The 21,117-nt window shown below is 42.7% G+C and overlaps 1 protein-coding gene across 5 annotated transcripts in view; it reads left to right on the top strand.

The window, feature by feature from the left end:
• Positions 1 to 423: 423 nt before the first annotated feature.
• The window catches only part of UBXN2A (UBX domain protein 2A), a 37,747-nt gene continuing 17,053 nt past the window's right edge, over positions 424 to 21,117 (top strand). Inside the window, exons 1-3 of one of the 5 annotated variants that reach the window (XM_072770934.1) lie at positions 424 to 817; positions 12,621 to 12,673; positions 17,597 to 17,735. In XM_072770934.1, the coding sequence (XP_072627035.1) occupies positions 12,633 to 12,673; positions 17,597 to 17,735 (180 nt within the window). In that variant the 5' untranslated portion in view covers positions 424 to 817; positions 12,621 to 12,632. Of the gene's footprint in view, positions 818 to 1,120; positions 1,304 to 1,430; positions 1,497 to 12,620; positions 12,674 to 17,596; positions 17,736 to 21,117 lie in introns of those variants that run through there. The other 4 variants (XM_072770937.1, XM_072770936.1, XM_072770933.1 and 1 more) reach the window with 4 other exon arrangements.

Below are 21,117 nucleotides of genomic sequence, written 5' to 3'. Positions count from 1 at the left end.
GCCTCAGGTCGGGCTTCCAGCTCCGGAGGGACTCAGCTTCTCCCTCCGTCTGCCCCTCCCTCTCTCAGCCCCTCCCGCTGCTCATTCTCAAAAATAAATAAGTAAATAAGCAAATAAATAAATAAATAAATTTTAAAAACCTTTGAAAAAGAGAAGAAATTTTGATACCTGCTCCAACATGGATGAACCTTGAAAACATAATGCTAAGTGAAATGAGGGCAGGCACCAAAGGACAACTAGTGCATGACTGCACCTGGATGAGGTACCTAGACTAGGGTCGCTTCATGAGTTGGGAAGAAGAGGGAAAAGGACCCCTCCAATGGGGTGCGGAGAGCGAGAGGGGACTCTCCCTCGAAGGGAACTCTGACCGGGAGATGTGCCACGGGCTCCAAGGTCAGGCAAAAAAAAAAAAAAAAAAGGCTCGCTTCTCACAGGGAGAAGTGAACAAAGACTAGAAAGAACTGTATGTGAGGGACGTGTGAGGGTGGCAGCGAGGGCAGCCCCGCACGCGGAGGTGAGCCTCGGGCGGGTGAGTGCGCGTCGGACTCGTGCCCGTGGCGGAGCGGCGTAACTCAGGCGTGGTCAAATCTCCGTGGCCCGGATCCCCCCAGCCTGGGGGCGAGGGCCGCCGCTCCACCTGGCCGCGCGAGGCAAGAACGAAGAGCGGAACTGGGCCGCCGTGGCCGACGGCCTTGGGTGAACAGGGGGGCCCGCGTGAGCCACCGCCGAGCTACACCTGGAAGGCGGCCCCCGCAGGGAACCCTCCCGGGGCGCGGACGGGCGCGGCGGCGGGGATTCCAGAATCACGCGGCTCGCGGTAAGTTCAACGTTGTCAGAATGCGGGGAAAGCCGTCCGCCGACTCCGTGGGAGGCTGAAGAGGAGGTCGGTAGACGCGGGGTTCCTAGGGGAGCCCACTCCTCGCTCCCAGCATTTTCGGCGCGGGGTGAGAAGGCAGCCCGCGGCGTCGCCGGCGGCAGGGACCAGGCAGCCGCCATTAGCGCGCGCGCCGGAGCCGAGGCGCCGGCCGGCCCCGCCCCCCCGCCCCCCAGCCCCGCGCGCGCTCTCGGGTCCGCGCGGAGCCTGCGGTGAGCGCGCTCGGCGGCCGGCGGCGGCCGCGAGGCGGAGACGCAGGCGGGAGGGCCGGGTCCCGGCGGCGCGGGCCCGCGAGCCTCCGCGGGTCTGAGGGCGGTGGCGCCCCCTCACCCCACCCCGCGTGAGGGGGGCTCCAGCCCGGCGGCGGCGGCGGCGCCCGCGGTGTCGGAGCCAACCGAGGACCAGGCCGCGAGGCGACCGCGCCCGGAGGTGAGTGCGCCGGGGCCGTGCCCGGTTCGGCGGGGTGAGGCGCCGGGACGCGCGCTGGCCGGCGGGCGGGGCGGGCGGGGCGCGCTGGGTCGCGCCCGGGCTCAGCCCTGAAGTCGGTTTCCGTTCGGCTGAGCCCCGGGTCCCGGCGGTGTCGGTGTCCCCGGCGGCGGCGGCGAGACCCCCGGCCCCTCAGGTGAGCCCCGGCTCGGGCCTGCAGCCTGCGCCAGCTTCGTGCGTGGGAGCTCCGTGCAGGCACCGCAGAGGGCTTCCGCTCCAGGGGCGCTCGGAAACTTCGAGGCGGGCGCACTCAAAATGCCCGCATTTTTCTCTTCTTATTTTATTTTATTTTATTTTATTTATTTATTTTATTTTATTTTATTTTATTTTATTTTATTTTATTTTTTATTTCATTTCTTGACGAGAGACACAGAGAGGCAGAGACATAGGCAGAGGGAGAAGCAGCGTCCCTAAGGGGAGGGGAGCCGAGGCGGGACTCGATCCCAGGACCCCGAGATCGGGACCTGAGCCACCCAGGTGCCCCTGCCCGCATTTCCAAAGGCGTGTGCTGCAGGAGCACTGTGCAGAAACACCAGGCGCGTTTGTTTGGGGTGGCCATTTCTCAGGTAGCTTCATCACCAGTCCTTCCATGACACTCTTTTTTGTAGGTTTCGTGTTCGCTGTTTCCCATGTTTAATATTTGTGTGCGCGCGTCTTTTTTTTTTGTTCGCGGTTTCTTATTAGCAATAAGGAACGTTAGGGTGGCCTCCAACACTAATTCCTTAGTACACATAATTTGGGATAATGGAAAATAAAGATAGGAAACTATTGATGTCAGTGTGGAACTGTAAAGTATGACACTTTGATGAGTGCCCACCGTACCATGGTAATATCCCTTAAAGATTTTCTTTTTTTTTTTTTTTTTGACCCATATAGAGTTTGCCTTATGGACTTTACATTGTTATTGGAGGGAACCAATTGAACAACTAATCACACAAGTCTTATCAGTTGATCCTTGAACAACGGTGGGAGTGTTAGGGATGCCAACCCCCACACAGTGGGAAATCTGTGTATGAATTCTGATTTCCCCAAAATTTCACTACTTAGAGCCTACTGTTGACCAAAAGCCTTAAACAACACGTATTTGGTATGTTACATATATTATGATTTGTGCTTACAATAAAGTAAGCTAGAGAAAAAATATTAGGAAGAAAATCATAAGGAAGAGAAAATACACTTACAGTAATGTCTTGTATAGAAAAAAGTGCACTTCATCTAAGTGAACCTGCATAGTTCAAACCTGTATTGTTCAAGGATCAACTGTAAATGCCAGTAAACCTAAATAAAAGCTTAAAAAGGAAGAATATAGTATATTGTGAGAACGCATAACAAAGGGGATAACCAGCTGGGGAAATCAGTTCAAGTAATCTTAGGAAAGTAATCATCCAGCTAAGATGGTATGGATAAATACGAATTAGTTAAAGGTGACTCCCAAAGGAGGGAAGAAAGGTCCTGCTTGGCAAAGGAAACAGGTTCCCCAGAGGGAGGTTAGGGAAATATATAGAACTGAAAGGTCAAAGCAGTTGATTTTTTTTTTAATTTTTTATTTTTTATGATAGTCACACACAGAGAGATAGAGAGAGGCAGAGACACAGGCAGAGGGAGAACCAGGCTCCATGCACCAGGAGCCCAACGTGGGATTCGATCCCGGGTCCCCAGGATCATGCCCTGGGCCAAAGGCAGGCGCTAAACTGCTGCGCCACCCAGGGATCCCCAGTTGATTTGAATGTAGAATGCAGTAGGGGGAAAAAGAGATGATGCCAGGTCTTTTAGGCAATTTTAAGGATTTGGGACCGGCTTTTTTTCTCTTTTTCTTAAAGCTTTAGAGTGATATTTTTCTTTTTTTTTTTTTTTAAGATTTTATTTATTTATTCATGAGAGATACACAGAGAGAGAGGCAGAGACACAGGCAGAGGGAGAAGCAGGCTCCATGCAGGGAGCCTGATGTGGGACTCGATCCCGGGGCTCCAGGATCACACCCTGGGCCGAAGGCAGTGCTAAACCCCTAAGCCACCCTGGCTGCCCCTAGAGTGATATTTTTCAAATCACTCAAATGTGATGAGAGAACAGTACAGTAAATTTCTCTGTAATATTACCCAAAATATTTAGACTTTATTAGAAGAGCAATGGGAGATCCTTGAAAGGTTTTAAGCAGGGAAGTTTCAGTCAAATTTGTATCTTAATTTTAATTTTTTTTTTAATTTTTATTTATTTATGATAGTTACAGAGAGAGAGAGAGAGGCAGAGACACAAGCAGAGGGAGAAGCAGGCTCCATGCACCGGGAGCCTGATGTGGGATTTGATCCCAGGTCTCCAGGATCGTGCCCTGGGCCAAAGGCAGGCGCCAAACCGCTGCGCCACCCAGGGATCCCCAAATTTGTATCTTAATCAGAAAGTCACCGTGCGGGCACCTGGCTGGCTCAGTGGTAGAGCATGAGACTCTGGATCTCAGGGATTGTGAGGTTGAGCCCCATGTTGAGGGTGGAGTTTATTTAAAAAAAAAAAAAAAAAAAAAAACCAAAAAAAAGGTCATCCTGACTTCTGCATAGAAACTCCATTGGAGGGATCCCTGGGTGGCGCAGCGGTTTGGCGCCTGCCTTTGGCCCAGGGCCCGATCCTGGAGACCCGGGATCGAATCCCACGTCGGGCTCCCGGTGCATGGAGCCTGCTTCTTCCTCTGCCTGTGTCTCTGCCTCTCTCTCTCTCTCTCTCTGTGTGACTATCATAAATAAATAAAAAACAAAAATTAAAAAAAAAAAAAAAAAAAAAAAGAAACTCCATTGGATGGGGACAAGAATGGATATGGATATGAGGAAACCACCAAGAGGTGATATTTGGGCCTAGAGTTGTTGCTGTGAAGGTAGAGTACACACTAAGGGTACGTAGCTCATCTCTTCTGTTAATAATTTTATGTTTAAAAAAAATTAAAAAAAAATAATAATTTTATGTTTACATTTTTCAGAGGAATTATGGAAAGTTCTTTCTTTCTTTCTTTCTTTCTTTCTTTCTTTCTTTCTTTCTCTTTCTTCCTTTTTCTTTCTTTCTTTCTTTCTTTCTTTCTTTCTTTCTTTCTTTCTTTCTTTCTTTCTTTCTTTTTTCTTTCAAGATTTTATTTATTTGAGATGGAGTGAACTAGAGCACAAGTGGGGAGGTAGGGGATGCCTGGGTGGCTCAGCAGTTTGGCTCCTGCCTTCAGCCTGGGGTGTGATCCTAGAGACCCGGGATTGAGTCCCACATCAGGCTCCCTGCATGGAGCCTGCTTCTCTCTCTCTCTGCCTTTGTCTCTGCCTCTCTGTATCTCTCATCTCTCTGTATCTCCATAAATAAATAAAATCTTAAAAAAAAAAAACAAAAAAACAAAAAACAAGTTTGGAGGAAGGTCAAAGGGAGAGAGAGAAGCAGACCTCCCACGAACAGGGAGTCTGATGTAGGGCTCCATCCTAGGACCCTAAGGTAATGACCCGAGCCAAGAGCAGACACTTAACCAACTGAGCCACCCAGGCATTCCCCTGGAAAGTTTTCTTTTTTTTCCTTTTTCTCTGGAAAGTTATCTAAAGGAAATTGTATTTGTGCTGTGTTTTGCCAGGTAGATAATTTCATTATGGAGCCCTGGAATGAGAATGTCTTGGTGTCAAAGGATGGGTGCCTTAGTGATCTTGACAATTTCTGGCCAAGTATCCCTTTTCCCCTAGGATTTTCTCATTGAAATTACTTTTGTTACTATCATTTTAGTCCTTGGGGGCATTTAACTTCATATTAACAATTGTTCTAGGAGAAGACAAAAAAGTGTTTTCAATTATTGTGGTTGCCACTGAGATAAGCTGAAACTTTCCAAAGTTTTTCATTTTTTATTATTTAATAGTAAACCAGAATTCATTAATTACACAAATAAACTGTCTTTTAAAGTTTGATTTTGGGATGCCTAGGTGGCTCAGTTGAGTATCTGCCTTTGGCGTAGGGAATGACCCTGGAGTCCCAGGATCGAGTCCCACATTGAGCTCCCTGCATGGAGCCTGCTTCTCTCTCTGCCTCTCTGTGTTTCTCATGAATAAATAAATCAAATCTTAAAAAAATAATAAAGTGTTTGATGTTGACACTACCATAGTTTGCTTTTGGAGACTGGTTGGCACACTCCCATTCCATAGAAGATCTAAGTGAAATGGACTCCATATGGAAATGTGAGCCATCAGTTCTTTTGCCAAGAATGGTTTTATCCCTAAGGAGAAACTACAGCTTCTACACAAAGATGGCATACCCCATGGTATAATAGCTTGATGCAAATCCTTAATCTTAAAAAAAAATGTAGCCTGTCATGTGTATTTACAAAGTAAGTTCAATTGGTAATATGTAGATTTTTTCTATTTGAATTCTAAGTACACATTAAAAGTGCTTTTCTTAGTAGTCAGAATCTATTTTGACTGGATTTTCCCTTCAGTGGATATGCTCCAAAAAGCTCAATCTACTCTCTCTCCCGACTGATTTTATTGCTACAGTTGTTGGGAGTAAGTGGGATAATAATTGGGAAGGTGTTTGGTAAACTGTGATACACAATACAAATATAAGATGGTAGTGGTACTAATTGGAAATAAACTGAAGGAAAATGAAGGGAATTCTATTCATCTGTCCCTTCTGATACCAAGCTTCATGTTGGTAACTTAGATGTTTGTCAGATGGCTTTTTTTATTCCCTATAGTACAGTACATGACTCACATGACTGTGATGATTGTAGAAGTTCACTCAGTGGATAACAAATATATTTTACATGGTTTATTTACATATTACTAATTTATGATAATAAATACCAAAAATGATGATGATTTTTTAAAAATAAGGATGACTGTATATCTAAGATTCAGTTTTTACTTCAATTCTGCGCTATGTTTGCAATGAATAATTGAGTATATATTTTTTTCCTTTTTCCTTTGTAAACTCTGGAATAAGAGACTGTGTCTGTCCCATTAACCCTTTCATTAATTCTAAACCAGTGCCTTGCATTTGGTGGTGGGAGGTTCAGTAAATACATAACTTGTTAAAAATGTAATTACTGAAATCAAAACTAAAATTTCTTGGCCATGTTGAAATTAAAACTTTTAAGTCTGAAGATGTTTCTTACTGATCCTTGTAACATTGTGACAGAGTGACTGGAAAAGAGAAAAGGGCAAAAATTATTGTATTCTTAGTATCTTTTCTTAGATGAAAATCATCTCCATGTTCAGGTTTAGGCTTAGAGAAGGTAAATAACAACAAAGTCACCCAGCTCAAAAATGTAGTCAGTATTTCCATACAAGTCAGTTTGAATCCAAGGTTGTCTTCATTCTCTATTACTGTTATAAAACTACATGAAAACAATTTAGTAGTAGTTTATAACTATAAGATGATGAAAAATATTAGCAATTTGCTAGAGAACAATAACCTGTTAAAGGGAAACAGTGAAATACTTCAGGGATGGCTCCTTTTGGTTTTGTACTTGGCAAGGCACTGGAAGAAACAGGAAATGTGTGAGTCATGATACATGTCCTCAAGAATCTTATTAGATGCAGCTGAAAAACAAAAGAAACAGTAAACAGTCTCAGACAATATGATTTATTTATTTATTCATTTATTTATTTATATTTAATTTGATTTATTTGAGAGAGAGCACAAATGGGGGGAGGAAGAAAGAGAAACAGACTCCCTGCTGAGCAGGGAGCTTCATATGGGGCTCCTCCCAGGACCTCATGACCCAAGCTGAAGTCAGAGGCTTAACTGAATTAGCCACCCAAGCACTCCACAGACAATATGATTTAAATATTAAAAATCTAAATGCTTTAGGAAAGAAATATTAATTTTGGATTATTTATTTATTTATTTATTTATAAAGATTTTATTTATCCATGAGAGAGACAGAGAGAGAGGCAGAGACACAGGGAGAAGGAGAAGCAGGCTCCATGCAGGGAGCCGGACATGGGACTCCATCCAAGGACTCTGGGATCACTCCCTGTGCCAAAGGCAGATGCTCAATCACTGAGTCACCCAGGAGTCCCTGCTTTTTAAGTTTTTAAAATTAGATTAATATATACATCTAGTTTAAAAGACAGTAGTGTTAGAAAACTAAAAATGCTCCCATTCCTTTTTTTTTTTTCTAAAGATTTATTTATTTATTCATTTGTGATAGACATAGAGGCAGAGACAGAGGCAGACGGAGAAGCAGGCTCCATGCTGGGAGCCCGTTGCGGGACTCGATCCCGGGTCTCCAGGATCACACCCTGGGCCAAAGGCAGGCGCTAAACTGCTGAGCCACCCAGGGATCCCCCCCCCTTTTTTTTTAAAGATTTTATTTATTTATTCATAGACACACACAGGGAGAGGCAGAGACACAGGGAGAGGAAGAAGCAGGCTCCATGCAGGGAGCCCGACGTGGGACTCGATCCTGGGTCTCCAGGATCACACCCCAGGCTGCAGGCAGCGCCAAACCGCTGCGCCACCAGGGCTGCCCCCCCCCCCCTTTTTTAAGATTTATTCATGAGACAGAGAGAGTGAGGCAGAGACATAGGCAGAGGGAGAAGCAGGCTCCCTCAGGGGAGTCCAATTTGGGACTTGATCCCAGGACTGCAGGATCACGACCTGAGCCAAAGGCAGACGTTCAACTGCTGAGCCACCCAGGAGTCCCAGGACAAATATTTTGAATGCATAAGCTGTTTTTCCTGTTATTTAAAGTCATATTTCTAAATAATGTGTACATTTTGAGTTCTTGTTTTTGAATATTGCCTTTCATATTGCTATTAGGATAACCATTTCAGCTTAGGTTTATTTGCTTTACTTTTGCACATCCTCTTAAAGATTTTAGCTGAGTTTTTTCCATACAATAAGTAAAAATAGGGATGCCTGTGTGGCTCAGTGGTTAAAGTGTCTGCCTTGGGCTCAAGGCATGATCCTGGGGTTCCGGGATCAAGTCCTACATTGGGCTCCCTGCTTGGAGCCTGCTTCTCCCTCTACCTATGTCTCAGCCTCTGTGTGTGTTTGTGTGTGTGTGTGTTTCTTGTGAATAAATCAATAAAATCTTTAAAAAAAATAAGTAAAAATATACACTTTTTTTTCCTTCAGACCGCAGGTCCATCCTTGGTACAGAGATGGTATGCTTATATTTGCCCAATAACTGCAATAAACATTGCAAACTCAAAAGAACATTGGTAATATCATACCTTATATTTAACAATCATTTCTAATGGCTGCATTTATAAAGCATAAGACAATAGTCCTCTCTGGTTTATTACTTTGTAAATGTAATGCCTGATCCAGTGCCTTGCATTTACTTAATATTGACTAAGATTCTTTAAATGAAATAATGTCTATTTGCATTTTTAAGTCTAAAGAATAATTTTGAAAAGCATTACAGGAAGGATTAAGAAGTCTTTTTTTTTTTTTTGATTAAGAAGTCTTTTAGAAATACAAAATACCTGAGACAGTAGAGACCTCTAATTTGCCTTAATTATTGGAAGTCATCCTCCTGGATGCTGTGGCTTTAGTGACTCCAACCTTACTTTCTAGCTACAAGGCAGTGTCTGAAGTTACCTTTGGGATGCTATTGGAAGTGTTGTCCCTCACTTTATATTCCACACTCCTAGCCCCATTGCATTTCCTCCTTTTTCCTTGCCTTCTGTTTCCCCTTGTCAGAATTTTTCAGTTTTCTCATGAAAAGTTTAAGAAATGAATTTGCTATCAATTTATATTCAATTCATAGTTAAAACTAGAGGTGTCTAAAAAAACTTTCAGTGGTAGGATGATTTTCCTGAGCAGAGTCCACTATTCTACTTTAATTCCTAGCATAACAGATGCTAAGTGGAAATTAGTGCTCAACACAAATTGCTCTGGTTATTGCCCCAGCTCCATTGCAAGACCTAAGGTCATTCAGACTGATTTTATCTGGTGAAAGCCTGCTGCTACCAGATCCTCAGTTACCAGGTTAAATTCACCTCCAGATACTTGGATGGATGGATGGATGGATGGATGGATGGATGGATGGATGGATGGATGATTGATTGATTTAGAGAGCTTTAAGTGGTAGCAATGGACTACTTTTTTTTTCTTTTTTTAAGATTTTATTTATTTGATAAAGAGGCAGAGACACGGGCAGAGGGAGAAACAGGTTCCCTATAGGGAGCCCAATGCGCAACTTGATCCCCAAACCCGGGGATCACCCCAGACCCCGGGATCACACCCTGAGCTGAAAGCAGCCATTCAGCTGCTGAGCCACCCAGGTGTCCCACAATGGACTACTTCTTGTGCCTATTTTCTGTTTCTTGTATGGCTTTAGGATGCATCTGGTAGATCTTCAGTTGCTGTTACTTTGCAGGTATGTCTTCTAGTCAAATGGGGTTACATTTTTAAATAGAGGCACACTATTAATAGAAATATTCATATATTTTGACCCCGATTTTCCACATTTTGGGGAATTTAACAAAGTAAGCTATCTACAGTTTGCCCACCACATATGTTATTTATTAGGAAAAATTAAAAGTGAACTAAATTCCCAGTACCCATGGTATAACTGCCTGATGGAATAATATGTATCCTTTAAAAATAATTATGAAGCAATTTATGTAGCCAGATGGAAAAAGCACAGAAATGAAAAATACAAGAAGCAAAAATCATTAATACATTAGCAGTATATTTGAATACGTATGAAAAAAAAATGAAGCAGCAAAAGTTTAGATAGTTACTGTTGAAGGTGATAAAACTATGGATTATTTTCTCTTTCCCAAACTTTCTGTATTAGTGTTTTGCCTTTATAACATAATACTGTAAGAAATAAGCAAACAAATCAATTTTTAAAGTAGTTCAACCCATCTGTCCACAGAGAGGTCCTGGAAGCAGCAACACAGTAGAAACAACAAACATACCAAACACCCAGATCTTGGTTTCTAAATACAATTTTCATAGGGGTGGGGAAGGTAACCATGAGTCCTTAGAGAAAAGGCTGATTCCAAGGCTGGGGCATAAAAAGAACAGATGATCTTGGAGCAAGAAAATGCTAAGAACGTGCTCATAGAATGATCAAGACATATCAAAAGGACATCACACTGTAGGAGCTCTCACTGGACAAATCTGGGAAATGGAATATCAAAATAAATAATATTAATGAGTTATAACTCATTGAATAAAACAAAAACCCATGAGTCCATACTCTTAGGTTTAAAAAAAATCAGGAAAAGATGGACTTTTATTTTGTTAGGGTGGACTTTTCAGGGGATCCCTGGGTGGCTCAGTGGTTTAGCGCCTGCCTTTGGCCCAGGGTGTGATCCTGGAGTACTGGAATCGAGTCCCACATGGCGTTCCCTGCATGGAGCTTGCTTCTCCCTCTGCCTGTGTCTCCGCCTCTCTCTCTCTCTCTCTCTCTCTCTCTCTCTCTGTGTCTCATGAATAAATAAATAAAATCTTAAAAAAAAAAAAAGTTGGGGGATCCCTGGGTGGCGCAGCGGTTTAGTGCCTGCCTTTGGCCCAGGGCGTGATCCTGGAGACCCGGGATCGAATCCCACGTTGGGCTCCCGGTGCATGGAGCCTGCTTCTCCCTCTGCCTGTGTCTCTGCCTGTCTCTCTCTCTCTCTCTCTCACTGTGTGCCTATCATAAATAAAAAATAAAAATTAAAAAAAAAAAGTTGGACTTTTCAGTAAACTCAACATTCATGTGGAGTCACTGTAACTAAGATAAGTTCCAAATATATCTGAGATTTAAAATTTTTAAATTAAGGGATACCTGGGTGGCTCAGCAGTTGAGCATCAGCCTTCGGCTCAGGGTGTGATCCCAGGATCTAGGGGGTCAAGTCCCATATCAGGCTCCCTGTGGGGAGCCTGCTTCTCCCTCTGCCTATGTCTCTGCCTTTCTCTCTGTATGTCTCTCATGAATAAATACATAAATCTTTTAAAAAGGTAATATATTTTTTAAATTAAAATTGAGGGTCATATCTGCAAAATAGGCAGTTTCAAGCTCATGTTCCCAGAGAAACATTGAAAAACAAGCAGAAACTGTTAGAACCAACTTAGAGCTCTGAAAAGTAGTTCAGGGTGTATAGCAGCCAAGCAAACACTGAATCAAGAAAAAGGCAACTTAACAGCAAGCAAAACACATCAAAAATGGGCAAAGGACTTGAATAGACATTTCTCCAAGGAAGATAGACAAATGGCCAATATGCACATGAAAAAGATACTCAACATCACTATTCACAATGAGATGTCATGTTATTAAGATGGATTTTATTTAATAAAAATAACAAGTGTTGGCAAGGGTGTGGAGAAATTAGCACCCTGGTACATTGCTGGTGGGAGTATAAAATTATTCTCAATAGCCAGAAGTGTAAATAGTCCAAATGTCTATCAACAGATGAATCTAAGCTAAATATACAAAGAAATATTATTTAGCCTTAAAAACGAATGAATATATGTTAAGTGAAATAAGCCAGATACAAAAGTATGCGAAATTCAAGGCAAATTAAATTGATAAAGACGGAAAGTAGGAGATACTAGGCCTGGGAAGACAGAGGAATAGGGAATTATTGTTTAATGGATACAGCGTTTCTTTTTGGGAAGTTGAAAAAGTCTTAGAAATTGATAGTGGTAATGGTTGTACAACATTGTGGATGTAATTGATGCCACTGAATTGAATACTGTACATCTTGTCAGTTTGCTTCCCCAAGGAATTTGTAAGAATGAGAATAAGAATGTTTCATTCACTTTAGTTTGTTAAACCAAAGGGCACATTATAATTTTTTATCACAATTTTTAAGAATTAGTTCTAAAAAGAAAAAAACATTTCTTTTTTGGGAAGATTATTAGACTCCCAAATTTTTTTTTTTTAAAGATTTTATTTATTTATTCATAGAGACAGAGAGAGGTAGAGACACAGGTAGAGGGAGAAGCAGGCACCATACAGAGAGCCTGACGTGGGACTCGATCCCGGGTCTCCAGGATCACACTCTGGGCTGCAGGCGGCGCTAAACCGCTGCGCCACCAGGGCTGCCCCCAAATTTGTTTTTTATTATCGTTGTGCTTTGTAGATGAAAACGACACCAAAAAAAAAAAAAGGAAAAGAAAACGACAGCTTTGAATTCAGTCACATAAGTTTTTTTTTTTTTTTTAGTCACATAAGTTCTTAAGACCCTTTCAGTGCTATTTTAGGGATACGTAATAACTTACATTAGAGACTATTAATGCATATGTAAGAATGAATTTATTTAAAATAATAAATTGACGACTTAACAGCTTTTGTTTATTTTTACTTTTACAGTAAGGCTAAAGAATGAAAGAAGTAGATAATCTTGAAAGTATAAAAGAAGAATGGTAAGTTAATTCAAGCTTTGCATTTCTTGGTTATTTAATGCATTTCTTAGTATCTATTTTTACTGCATTTCAGACAGATACAGTAAGTTTTCATTATTCTTTCAGTTAAATAGCTAATGGTAATATAAAGTAATTTATAATCACCTGCATTGAATGGATTTTATTTTTTTTGTTTTTTATTTTTTTAAATGAAAACTGTGAAACAGGTTTTTTTTTTTTTTAATTTTTATTTATTTATGATAGTCACAGAGAGAGAGAGGCAGAGACACAGGCAGAGGGAGAAGCAGGCTCCATGCACCGGGAGCCCGACTTGGGATTCGATCCCTGGTCTCCAGGATCGTGCCCTGGGCCAAAGGCAGGCGCCAAACCACTGCGCCACCCAGGGATCCCTGAATGGATTTTAAAGAAGTTATTAAATGTTTTTGTTATTTAAAATGTTAAATTTTGTTAAATTTTTAATTTTTTATTTATGATAGTCCCAGAGAGAGAGAGAGGCAGAGACACAGGCAGAGGGAGGAGCAGGCTCCATGCACTGGGAGCCCAACGTGGGATTCGATCCCGGGTCTCCAGGATCTCGCCCTGGGCCAAAGGCAGGCGCCAAACCTCTGCGCCACCCAGGGATCCCCTTAACCGTTTTCTTTAAAGAGAAAGCGCGTGTACGAGGGAGTGCAAGAGGAGCCTGCATCTCCCTCTGTCTGTGTCTCTGCTTCTTTCTTTCTGTGTCTCTTATGAATAAATAAATAAAATCTTTTTAAAAAAATGTTTGATAGAATTCGCTACTGAAGTCTTTTTTTTATTTTTCTAAGATTTTATTTATTTGAAAGAAAGCAGGCGGGAGAGAGCTCACAGCAGTGGGAGGAGGGGCTGAGGGAGAGATAGAAGCAGGCTCCCTGCTTCAGGACCCTGGTATCGTGACCTGAGCTGATGGTTTTGTTAGTTAAGCTTAACTGACTGAGCTACCCACTAGTGAAATCTTTTGTATCCAGTGTGTTCTGTTTGGGAAGATGATTAATTATTGACTCAATTTTCTTAATAGATACAAGCCTTTATATAGTACACGTTCCTCCTTAATGTAAGTTTTGGTGGGTTGTCCCTTTCAAGGAATTGTCCATTTCATTCAGGTTACCAAATTGGTAGGCATAGAGCTGTTTGTTTGTTTGTTTGTTTGTTTGTTTTAAGATTTTATTTATTCATAGAGAGAGAGAGAGAGAGAGGCAGAGACACAGGAGGAGGGAGAAGCAAGGCTCCATGCTGGGAGTCCCAGCACTCCAGGATTGAGCCCCTGGGCCAACGGCAGGCGCCAAACCCCTGAGCCACCCAGGGATCCCCTATAGAGCTGTTTATAATGCATCTCCACACACTGTACTTATAACCTTTTAAAAACACAGACCATTTCTTGCTCATCTTTGTATCTTCCTACCACCTACTTTATAGGTAGGAACTCAATAAATGTTTGAATGATTTGAATCAACAAGAGGTTTAGTAGAATTTACGTATGAAATAGGTATAGATAAAGGACTAAAGCTATTTTGGATGCTCAGGCTTATTGGCTTTTTACTTAGTAAATATGTGGAAACTACTTTCTTAGAGCTGGGAAACAGGAGTGCAAGAGCACCTGATTCTGTGGGGTCCCAAACTTACCAGGTTTCAGGCACTGGCCACTGACAAAATCCAAAGGCAGAGAGACGAGTGGTAGTGAAACAAGAAATTTATTTCAGGGAGGCCAACGTTGGAAAGACAGTAGACTAGTGTTTCAGACTGTCTCCAGAGTGTGGAAAATACTTCCAGGTTTATTTAAGGAAAATGTGGGGCACAAGTAGGTGGGTGTGTGCAGGTAGGCAGTGAAGGTCAAATTGATCATTGTCTTTGAGTGAATTATGCGCTGGGTTTTGCTGGCTCAGGGTAGTCCTTATTGCTTAAGGGGCTTTGCCCTCAGGGTGTTTTGGCTGAGCCAGGAAACAATCTGGAAAGAAACCAACTAGAAAGTGAGGTCAAGATGGAGGCAGCCAGGGACCCCTGGGTGGCTCATTTGGTTAAATGTCTGACTTCAGCTCAGGTCATGATCTTTGTGATCCTGGGCTTGAGCTCTGAGTTGGGCTTATCATTCAATAGGGAGTCTGCTTGTCCCTCTGTCCTTCCCCCTGTTCTGTGTCTTGTCTCTCTTTTCTTTTTTTTCTTTTTAAGGTTTTATTTATTTATTCATGAGAGACACACAGAGGCAGAGACACAGGCAGAGGGAGAAGCAGGCACCATGCAGGGAGCCCGACATAGAACTGGATCCTGGGTCTCCAGGATCAGGCCCTGGGCTGAAGGCGGCACTAAACCGCTGAGCCACCCGAGCTGCCCCGATTGTCAGCATTTTTTTTTTTTAAGATCTTATTTATTTATTCAAGAGAGACGCACACACAGAGAGAGGGAAAGTGAGCAGAGACTTGGCAGCGGTAGAAGCAGGCTCCATGCATGGAGCCTGACGTGGGACTCGATCCCGTGACTCGATTCCGTGACTCCAGGATCACACCCTGGGCCAAAGGCAGGGGCTAAACCACTGAGCCACCCAGGGATCCCTCAGCATTTTAATAGTAACATGGCAGTGACTATTTTTGATGCAGTGATAAAGAGCACAAGCATTGGTAGACGGGGTTCAGTTTCCAGTTCTGCCTCCCAATAGTTTTATGATCTAGAGCAAATTGCTTAACCTTTTTTTTTTAAATAGTTTTTTTTTTAATTTTTTTTAATTTTTAATTTTTAATTTTTTATTTATGATAGTCCCAGAGAGAGAGAGAGGCAGAGACACAGGCAGAGGGAGGAGCAGGCTCCATGCACTGGGAGCCCAACGTGGGATTCGATCCCGGGTCTCCAGGATCTCGCCCTGGGCCAAAGGCAGGCGCCAAACCTCTGCGCCACCCAGGGATCCCCTTAACCGTTTTCTTTAAAGAGAAAGCGCGTGTACGAGGGAGTGCAAGAGGAGAAAGGAAGAGAGAGATGCCTGCTTCCTGCTCAGCAGGGAGCCAGAACAACTTGGGGATAATCCCAGGACCCTAGGATCACAACCTGAACTGAAGGCAGATAACTGAGCCACCCAGGCGCTCCTCTTTATTTATTTATTTTACTTAAGCTTTTTTTTAATGTGTTAATATGTGCCTTTTAAGTCATTATAAGGATTAAATGAGTTAACCCACGTAAAGTAGTTAAAATAGTTCCTAAAATATATTAATAAATGCTCAGTAAATGTTAGCTGTTAAGTGAAGCATAGCATATCATGGGTTAGGTGCATAGACTTGGAAGGCAGATTCATAGGATTTGAATTCTGTCTTTGCCACTTACTAGTTGTAACCTCACGTGACTTAACCTTTCTGTGACTCATTTTCTTTCCTATAGAAATGTGGGAAAGAGTATCTACCTTATAGTTCCTGGCGCAGTATCAGAGCTGTAAAAATATTGTTTATGGAATCTGAGAAGTTCTATTTTAGTACATGTATGAACTTTCTGTATGACTTTTAAAAAGATTGGTCAGAAGCCATCTTTTCTGTTAAACAAAATCTTCAGTAATATTTCTTAGATGATAAAATGCAAAATAAAAAGTAGATGGGAGGCAGCCCTGGTAGCACAGCGGTTTAGTGCCGTCTGCAGCCCCAGGGCCTGATCCTGGAGCCCTGGGATCGAGTCCCACGTCGGGTTTCCAGCATGGAGCCTGCTTCTCCCTCTGCCTGTGTCTCTGCCTCTCTCTCCCTCTGTATCTCTCATGAGTAAAAAAAAATAATAATAATAAAATAAAAAATAAAAATAAAAAGTAAATGGGGGTAGGCAAAATGAATGGAGTCAAAAGGAACAAGTTATAAATCATGAAGATGTAATTTACAGCATGACAACTATAGTGAAAAATATTCTATTGTATATTGGAAAGTTGCTTAAATATTACATCTTAAAAACACTGCAAGAAAGAAATTTCTGTAACTGTATGATGTTAGATGTTAACTGGACTTACTGTGGTGTTCATTTCACAATATATACAAATATTGAATCATGTTGTACACCTGAAACTAACATATGTCAATTATACCTCAATTTTATTTTTTTATTTTTATTTTTTTAATTTTTATTTATTTATGATAGTCGCACAGAGAGAGAGAGGCAGAGACATAGGCAGAGGGAGAAGCAGGCTCCATGCACCAGGAGCCCGACGTGGGACTTGATCCCAGGTCTCCAGGATCGTGCCCTAGGCCAAAGGCAGGCACCAAACCGCTGCGCCACCCAGGGATCCCCTCAATTTTAAAAAGTAGTAGAGTATTATTATTTTTTTAAATAAATTTTTGGTGAGATTTTACGCCCCCCCCCCCCCCCCCCACCAGAGGGCATCTGGCAATGTCTAGAGATGATTTTGGTTTTTATAACACTGGAGATGGGTGTGGGTGGAGTATGCAGGCATTTAGTGGATAAAGGCCATAGATGCTGCCAAATATCCTACCATGCACAGGGCAGCCTACACAGCAAAGAATTATCCCTCCCCAATTGTCAGTAGACTGAAGTTGGGAAAGCACTGATCGGACCAAAAAGGTAATGACTTCCCAAGGTCACATATCTGCTAGAATCTTAAGTTAGAAGTGTGTCTAAACTGTGGAACTGGGGATCCCTGGGTGGCGCAGCGGTTTAGCGCCTGCCTTTGGCCCAGGGCGCGATCCTGGAGACCCGGGATCGAATCCCACGTCGGGCTCCCGGTGCACGGAGCCTGCTTCTCCCTCTGCCTGTGTCTCTGCCTCTCTCTCTCTCTCTCTGTGTGTGTGTGAGTATCATAAATAAATAAAAAAATAAAAAAAAATAAACTGTGGAACTGGAGGCATCTCTCAGTTCAGGATCCTTTACCTAGAAATTTATGTAAATTTTTAGAAACATTATAGTAGTGGTTAATTTTCTTTTTTTGTTTAGGGTTTGTGAAACAGGATCTGACAACCAACCTCTTAGTGATGATCGACAAAGAAATTGTGAATATTTTGTTGACAGCCTTTTTGAGGAAGCTGAGAAGGTTGGTGCCAAATGTATGTCTCCCACCGAACAGAAGAAACAGGTAAATGTCCATAACTTTTTTCTCATCCAGTGTTTCTCAAAACAGGGACTATGTTTTCGGTCCACAAGGTCAAACTGTTTTCATAGTAATAAGATATTATTTATCTTTTTCACTGTTGATTTTGCACTGATAGTGCAAAAGCAATGGTGGGTAAAACTGCCAATGCCTTGGGAGGAATGAAGGCTGTAACACCAAACCATACTAGGAATTATTGTGGTTTTTGCTTACACATGGTGGGGGGCACACTAGTTGCTATTAAGAGTGTCCTTGATGGGGTCCCCTGCGTGGCTCAATGGCTCAGTGGTTGAGCTCCTGGTTCTCCTTCGGATCAGAGCATTATCCTAGAGTCTCTGGATCAAGTCCCACATTGGGCTCCCCATGGGGAGTTGGCTTGTCCCTCTGCCTGTGTCTCTGCTTTTTTCTCTCCCTCTGTCTCCCATGAATATATAAATAAAATCTTTAAAAAAAATGTCCTTGATGAAACCAGTACTGGATCAACTCTATTTATTTATTTTTTTTAAGATTTTATTTATTTATTTATGAGAGACACAGAAGGAGGCAGGCAGAGACATAGGCAGAGGGAGAAGCAGGCTCCATGCAGGGAGCCTGATGTGGGATTCGATCCTGGGTCTCCAGGATCACGCCCTGGGCTGAAGGCAGATGCTCAACCGCTGAGCCACCCAGGCATCCCTGGATCAACTTTATAAATATAAAACAGCATATGTGAGAAGAGTGCGTTCGAAATAGATAGCTTAAAACCTTGCAAGCCTAAATTTGCCTTTATGCTGCCCTCACATTTGATTGATAGAATGCTGTTCTGGTATCTGAGCCTTTGTTGTGTGTGTGTGTGGGGGGGTATTTTGTTTTTTGTTTTAAGATTTATTCTTAGAGAGTGTGCATGGGCAAGTGGGGGGGTGGGTGGGGGGACAGACGGAGAGGAAGAGAAACAATCCCACGCTGACTCCATGCTGAGCAGTGAGCCTGTTGTGAGGCTCCATCTCATTCATGACTCTGAAATCAGGACCTGAGCTGAAACTAAGGTCAGTGGTTAACCCCGAGCCATCTAGGTGCCCCATGGTATCTGAGCCTTTGTAGGTGCCACGTTATTACTCCCTGAAAGCTCTTAGAATCTTTGATCTTATATTCAGTCTTTTTATTCAATTTTCATTTTCAGCTTCTAAGAGCTCTTTTGTTCCCTGAATATTCCTTCCCTTTCAGACATTATATTCTCCCATATAAGTGTATTATCAATTTTAGATTTTTGTTTTTAAGTTTCCTTTTTTTTTTTCTTTCTTTCTTTCTTTTTTTTTTTTTTTTTAAGTAGGCTCCATGCCCAGTGTGTAGAGCCCAACATGAGGTTGGAACTCACAACCCTGAGATGAAAACCTGAGCTAAGATCAAGAGTCTAGGCACTTAGGGGTACCTGGGTGGCGCAGTGGTTTAAGTATCTATCAGTTTCAGTCATGATCTGCGGTGGAGGGAGGGGGGTGGTTGTGGGATTGAGCCCCTCATTGGACTCCACAGTCAGCGTGTAGTCTGCTCAGGACTTCCTCCACACCCCCTCCCCAGCCCTCCCATGCTCTCTATCTCTCAAATAATTAAATCTTAAGAAAAAGAATTGGACCAAGTGAGCCATCCAGGCATCTGTATTTTTCAGTTTTGTTTGTTTTTCTCAGTGGTGGTTTTTTTAAAAAATATTTTATTTATATATTCATGTGCAACACAAAGAGAGAGGCAGAAACATAGGCAGAGGGAGAAGCTGGGCTCACCCCAGGAGTCCCATGTAGGACTCAGAACCCAGGATCAGAACCTGAGCCAAAGGCAGATGCTCAATCACTGAGCCACCCTTTTTCTCAGTGTCTTTTTTTTTTTTTTTTTTTTTTAAGATTTTATTTATTCATGAGATAGAGAGAGGCAGAGACACAGACAGAGGGAGAAGCAGGGTCCTGGCAGGGAGATCCATGTGGGACTTGATCCCAGGACTGGGATCACATGCTGAGGCCAAGGCAGATGCTCAACTGCTGAGCCACCCAGGTGTCCCTTAAGTGTCCTAATCTTGACCTCAGCTCAGGTTTTTTTTTTTTTTTAAGATTTTATTTATTCATTTATGATAGACATAGAAAGAGAGAGAGGGGCAGAGGCACAGGCGGAAGGAGAAGCAGGCTCCACGCCGGGAGCCTGACGCAGGACTTGATCCTGGGGCTCCAGGATCATGCCCCAGGTCAAAGGCAGGTGCCAAACCGCTGAACCACCCAGGGATCCCCCTCAGCTCAGGTCTTGATCTCATACTGGGCTCCATGCTATGCTTGGAGCCTACTTTTTTTTTTTTTTTTTTAAAGATTTTATTTGAGACAGAAAGTGAATGAGAGGAAGAGGTAGAGAGAATCTGAAGCAGATTCTGCACAGAGCCTGACTTGGGTTTCATCCCACAACTGTGAGATCATGACCTGATCCAAAACCAAGAGTCAGCCCCTTAACTGACTGAGCCAGCGACCCAGGTCCCCCTCCGTGGGGGTCTCAAGGGAAAAACAAAAAAGTGTGGATTCAAGCCCACAGCTCCACCCTCTATTAACTGTGTGACTTTGGACTATTTATTTATTTATTTATTTATTTTAAGATTCCATTTATTTATCCATGAGAGACACACAGAGAGAGAGAGAGAGGCAGAGACACAGGCAGAGGGAGAAGCAGACTCCATGCAGGGAGCCCAATGCGGGACTCGATCCCGGGTCCCCAGGATCAGTCCCTGGGCTGAACACAGCAGTAAACCACTGAGCCACCTGGGCTGCCCTACTTTGGACAATCTAATCAATCTTCTGTGTTTCTATTTCTGTCTATATGAAAGGAATAATGATAATACCTACCTTGTGTAGGTTTTGGGAGGAGTAATTAAATTTATATAGGGAAAATACTTTAAACAGGATTTGTTACACACTTAGTACTTAGGTAGGTAGATGTGCTAATAATATATACCATCATTATTAAGAAGGTTATTTTCCCTAACATGTTTTTTAAAATATTTTATTTATTTATTCATGAGAGACAGAGAGAGAAAGAGAGGCAGAGACACAGGCAGAGGGAGAAGCAGGGTCCATGCAGGGAGCCTGATGTGGGACTCCATCCCGGGTCTCCAGGACCACACCCTGGGCTGAAGGTGGCACTAAACCGCTGAGCCACCCGGGCTGCCCGGTCTGATACCTTCTTAAACAGCTTTTTAATCAGTCCTGTGTTTTGCCTAAGGTAATCTTGAATTAAGTAAACTCTGCCTAACATGAAGCTCAAACTCACAACCTGGAGATTGAGACTCTTCATGTTCTACAGATTGAGCCAACCAGAGACCCCAATATACATTATTTTTTGATATTTTATATATGAAGTTTGC

This window comes from Canis lupus, chromosome 12 (assembly GCF_048164855.1).
Source record: "Canis lupus baileyi chromosome 12, mCanLup2.hap1, whole genome shotgun sequence".
Classification (NCBI taxonomy): Eukaryota; Metazoa; Chordata; class Mammalia; order Carnivora; family Canidae; genus Canis; species Canis lupus.
This window is presented reverse-complemented; position numbering and strand designations above follow the sequence as displayed.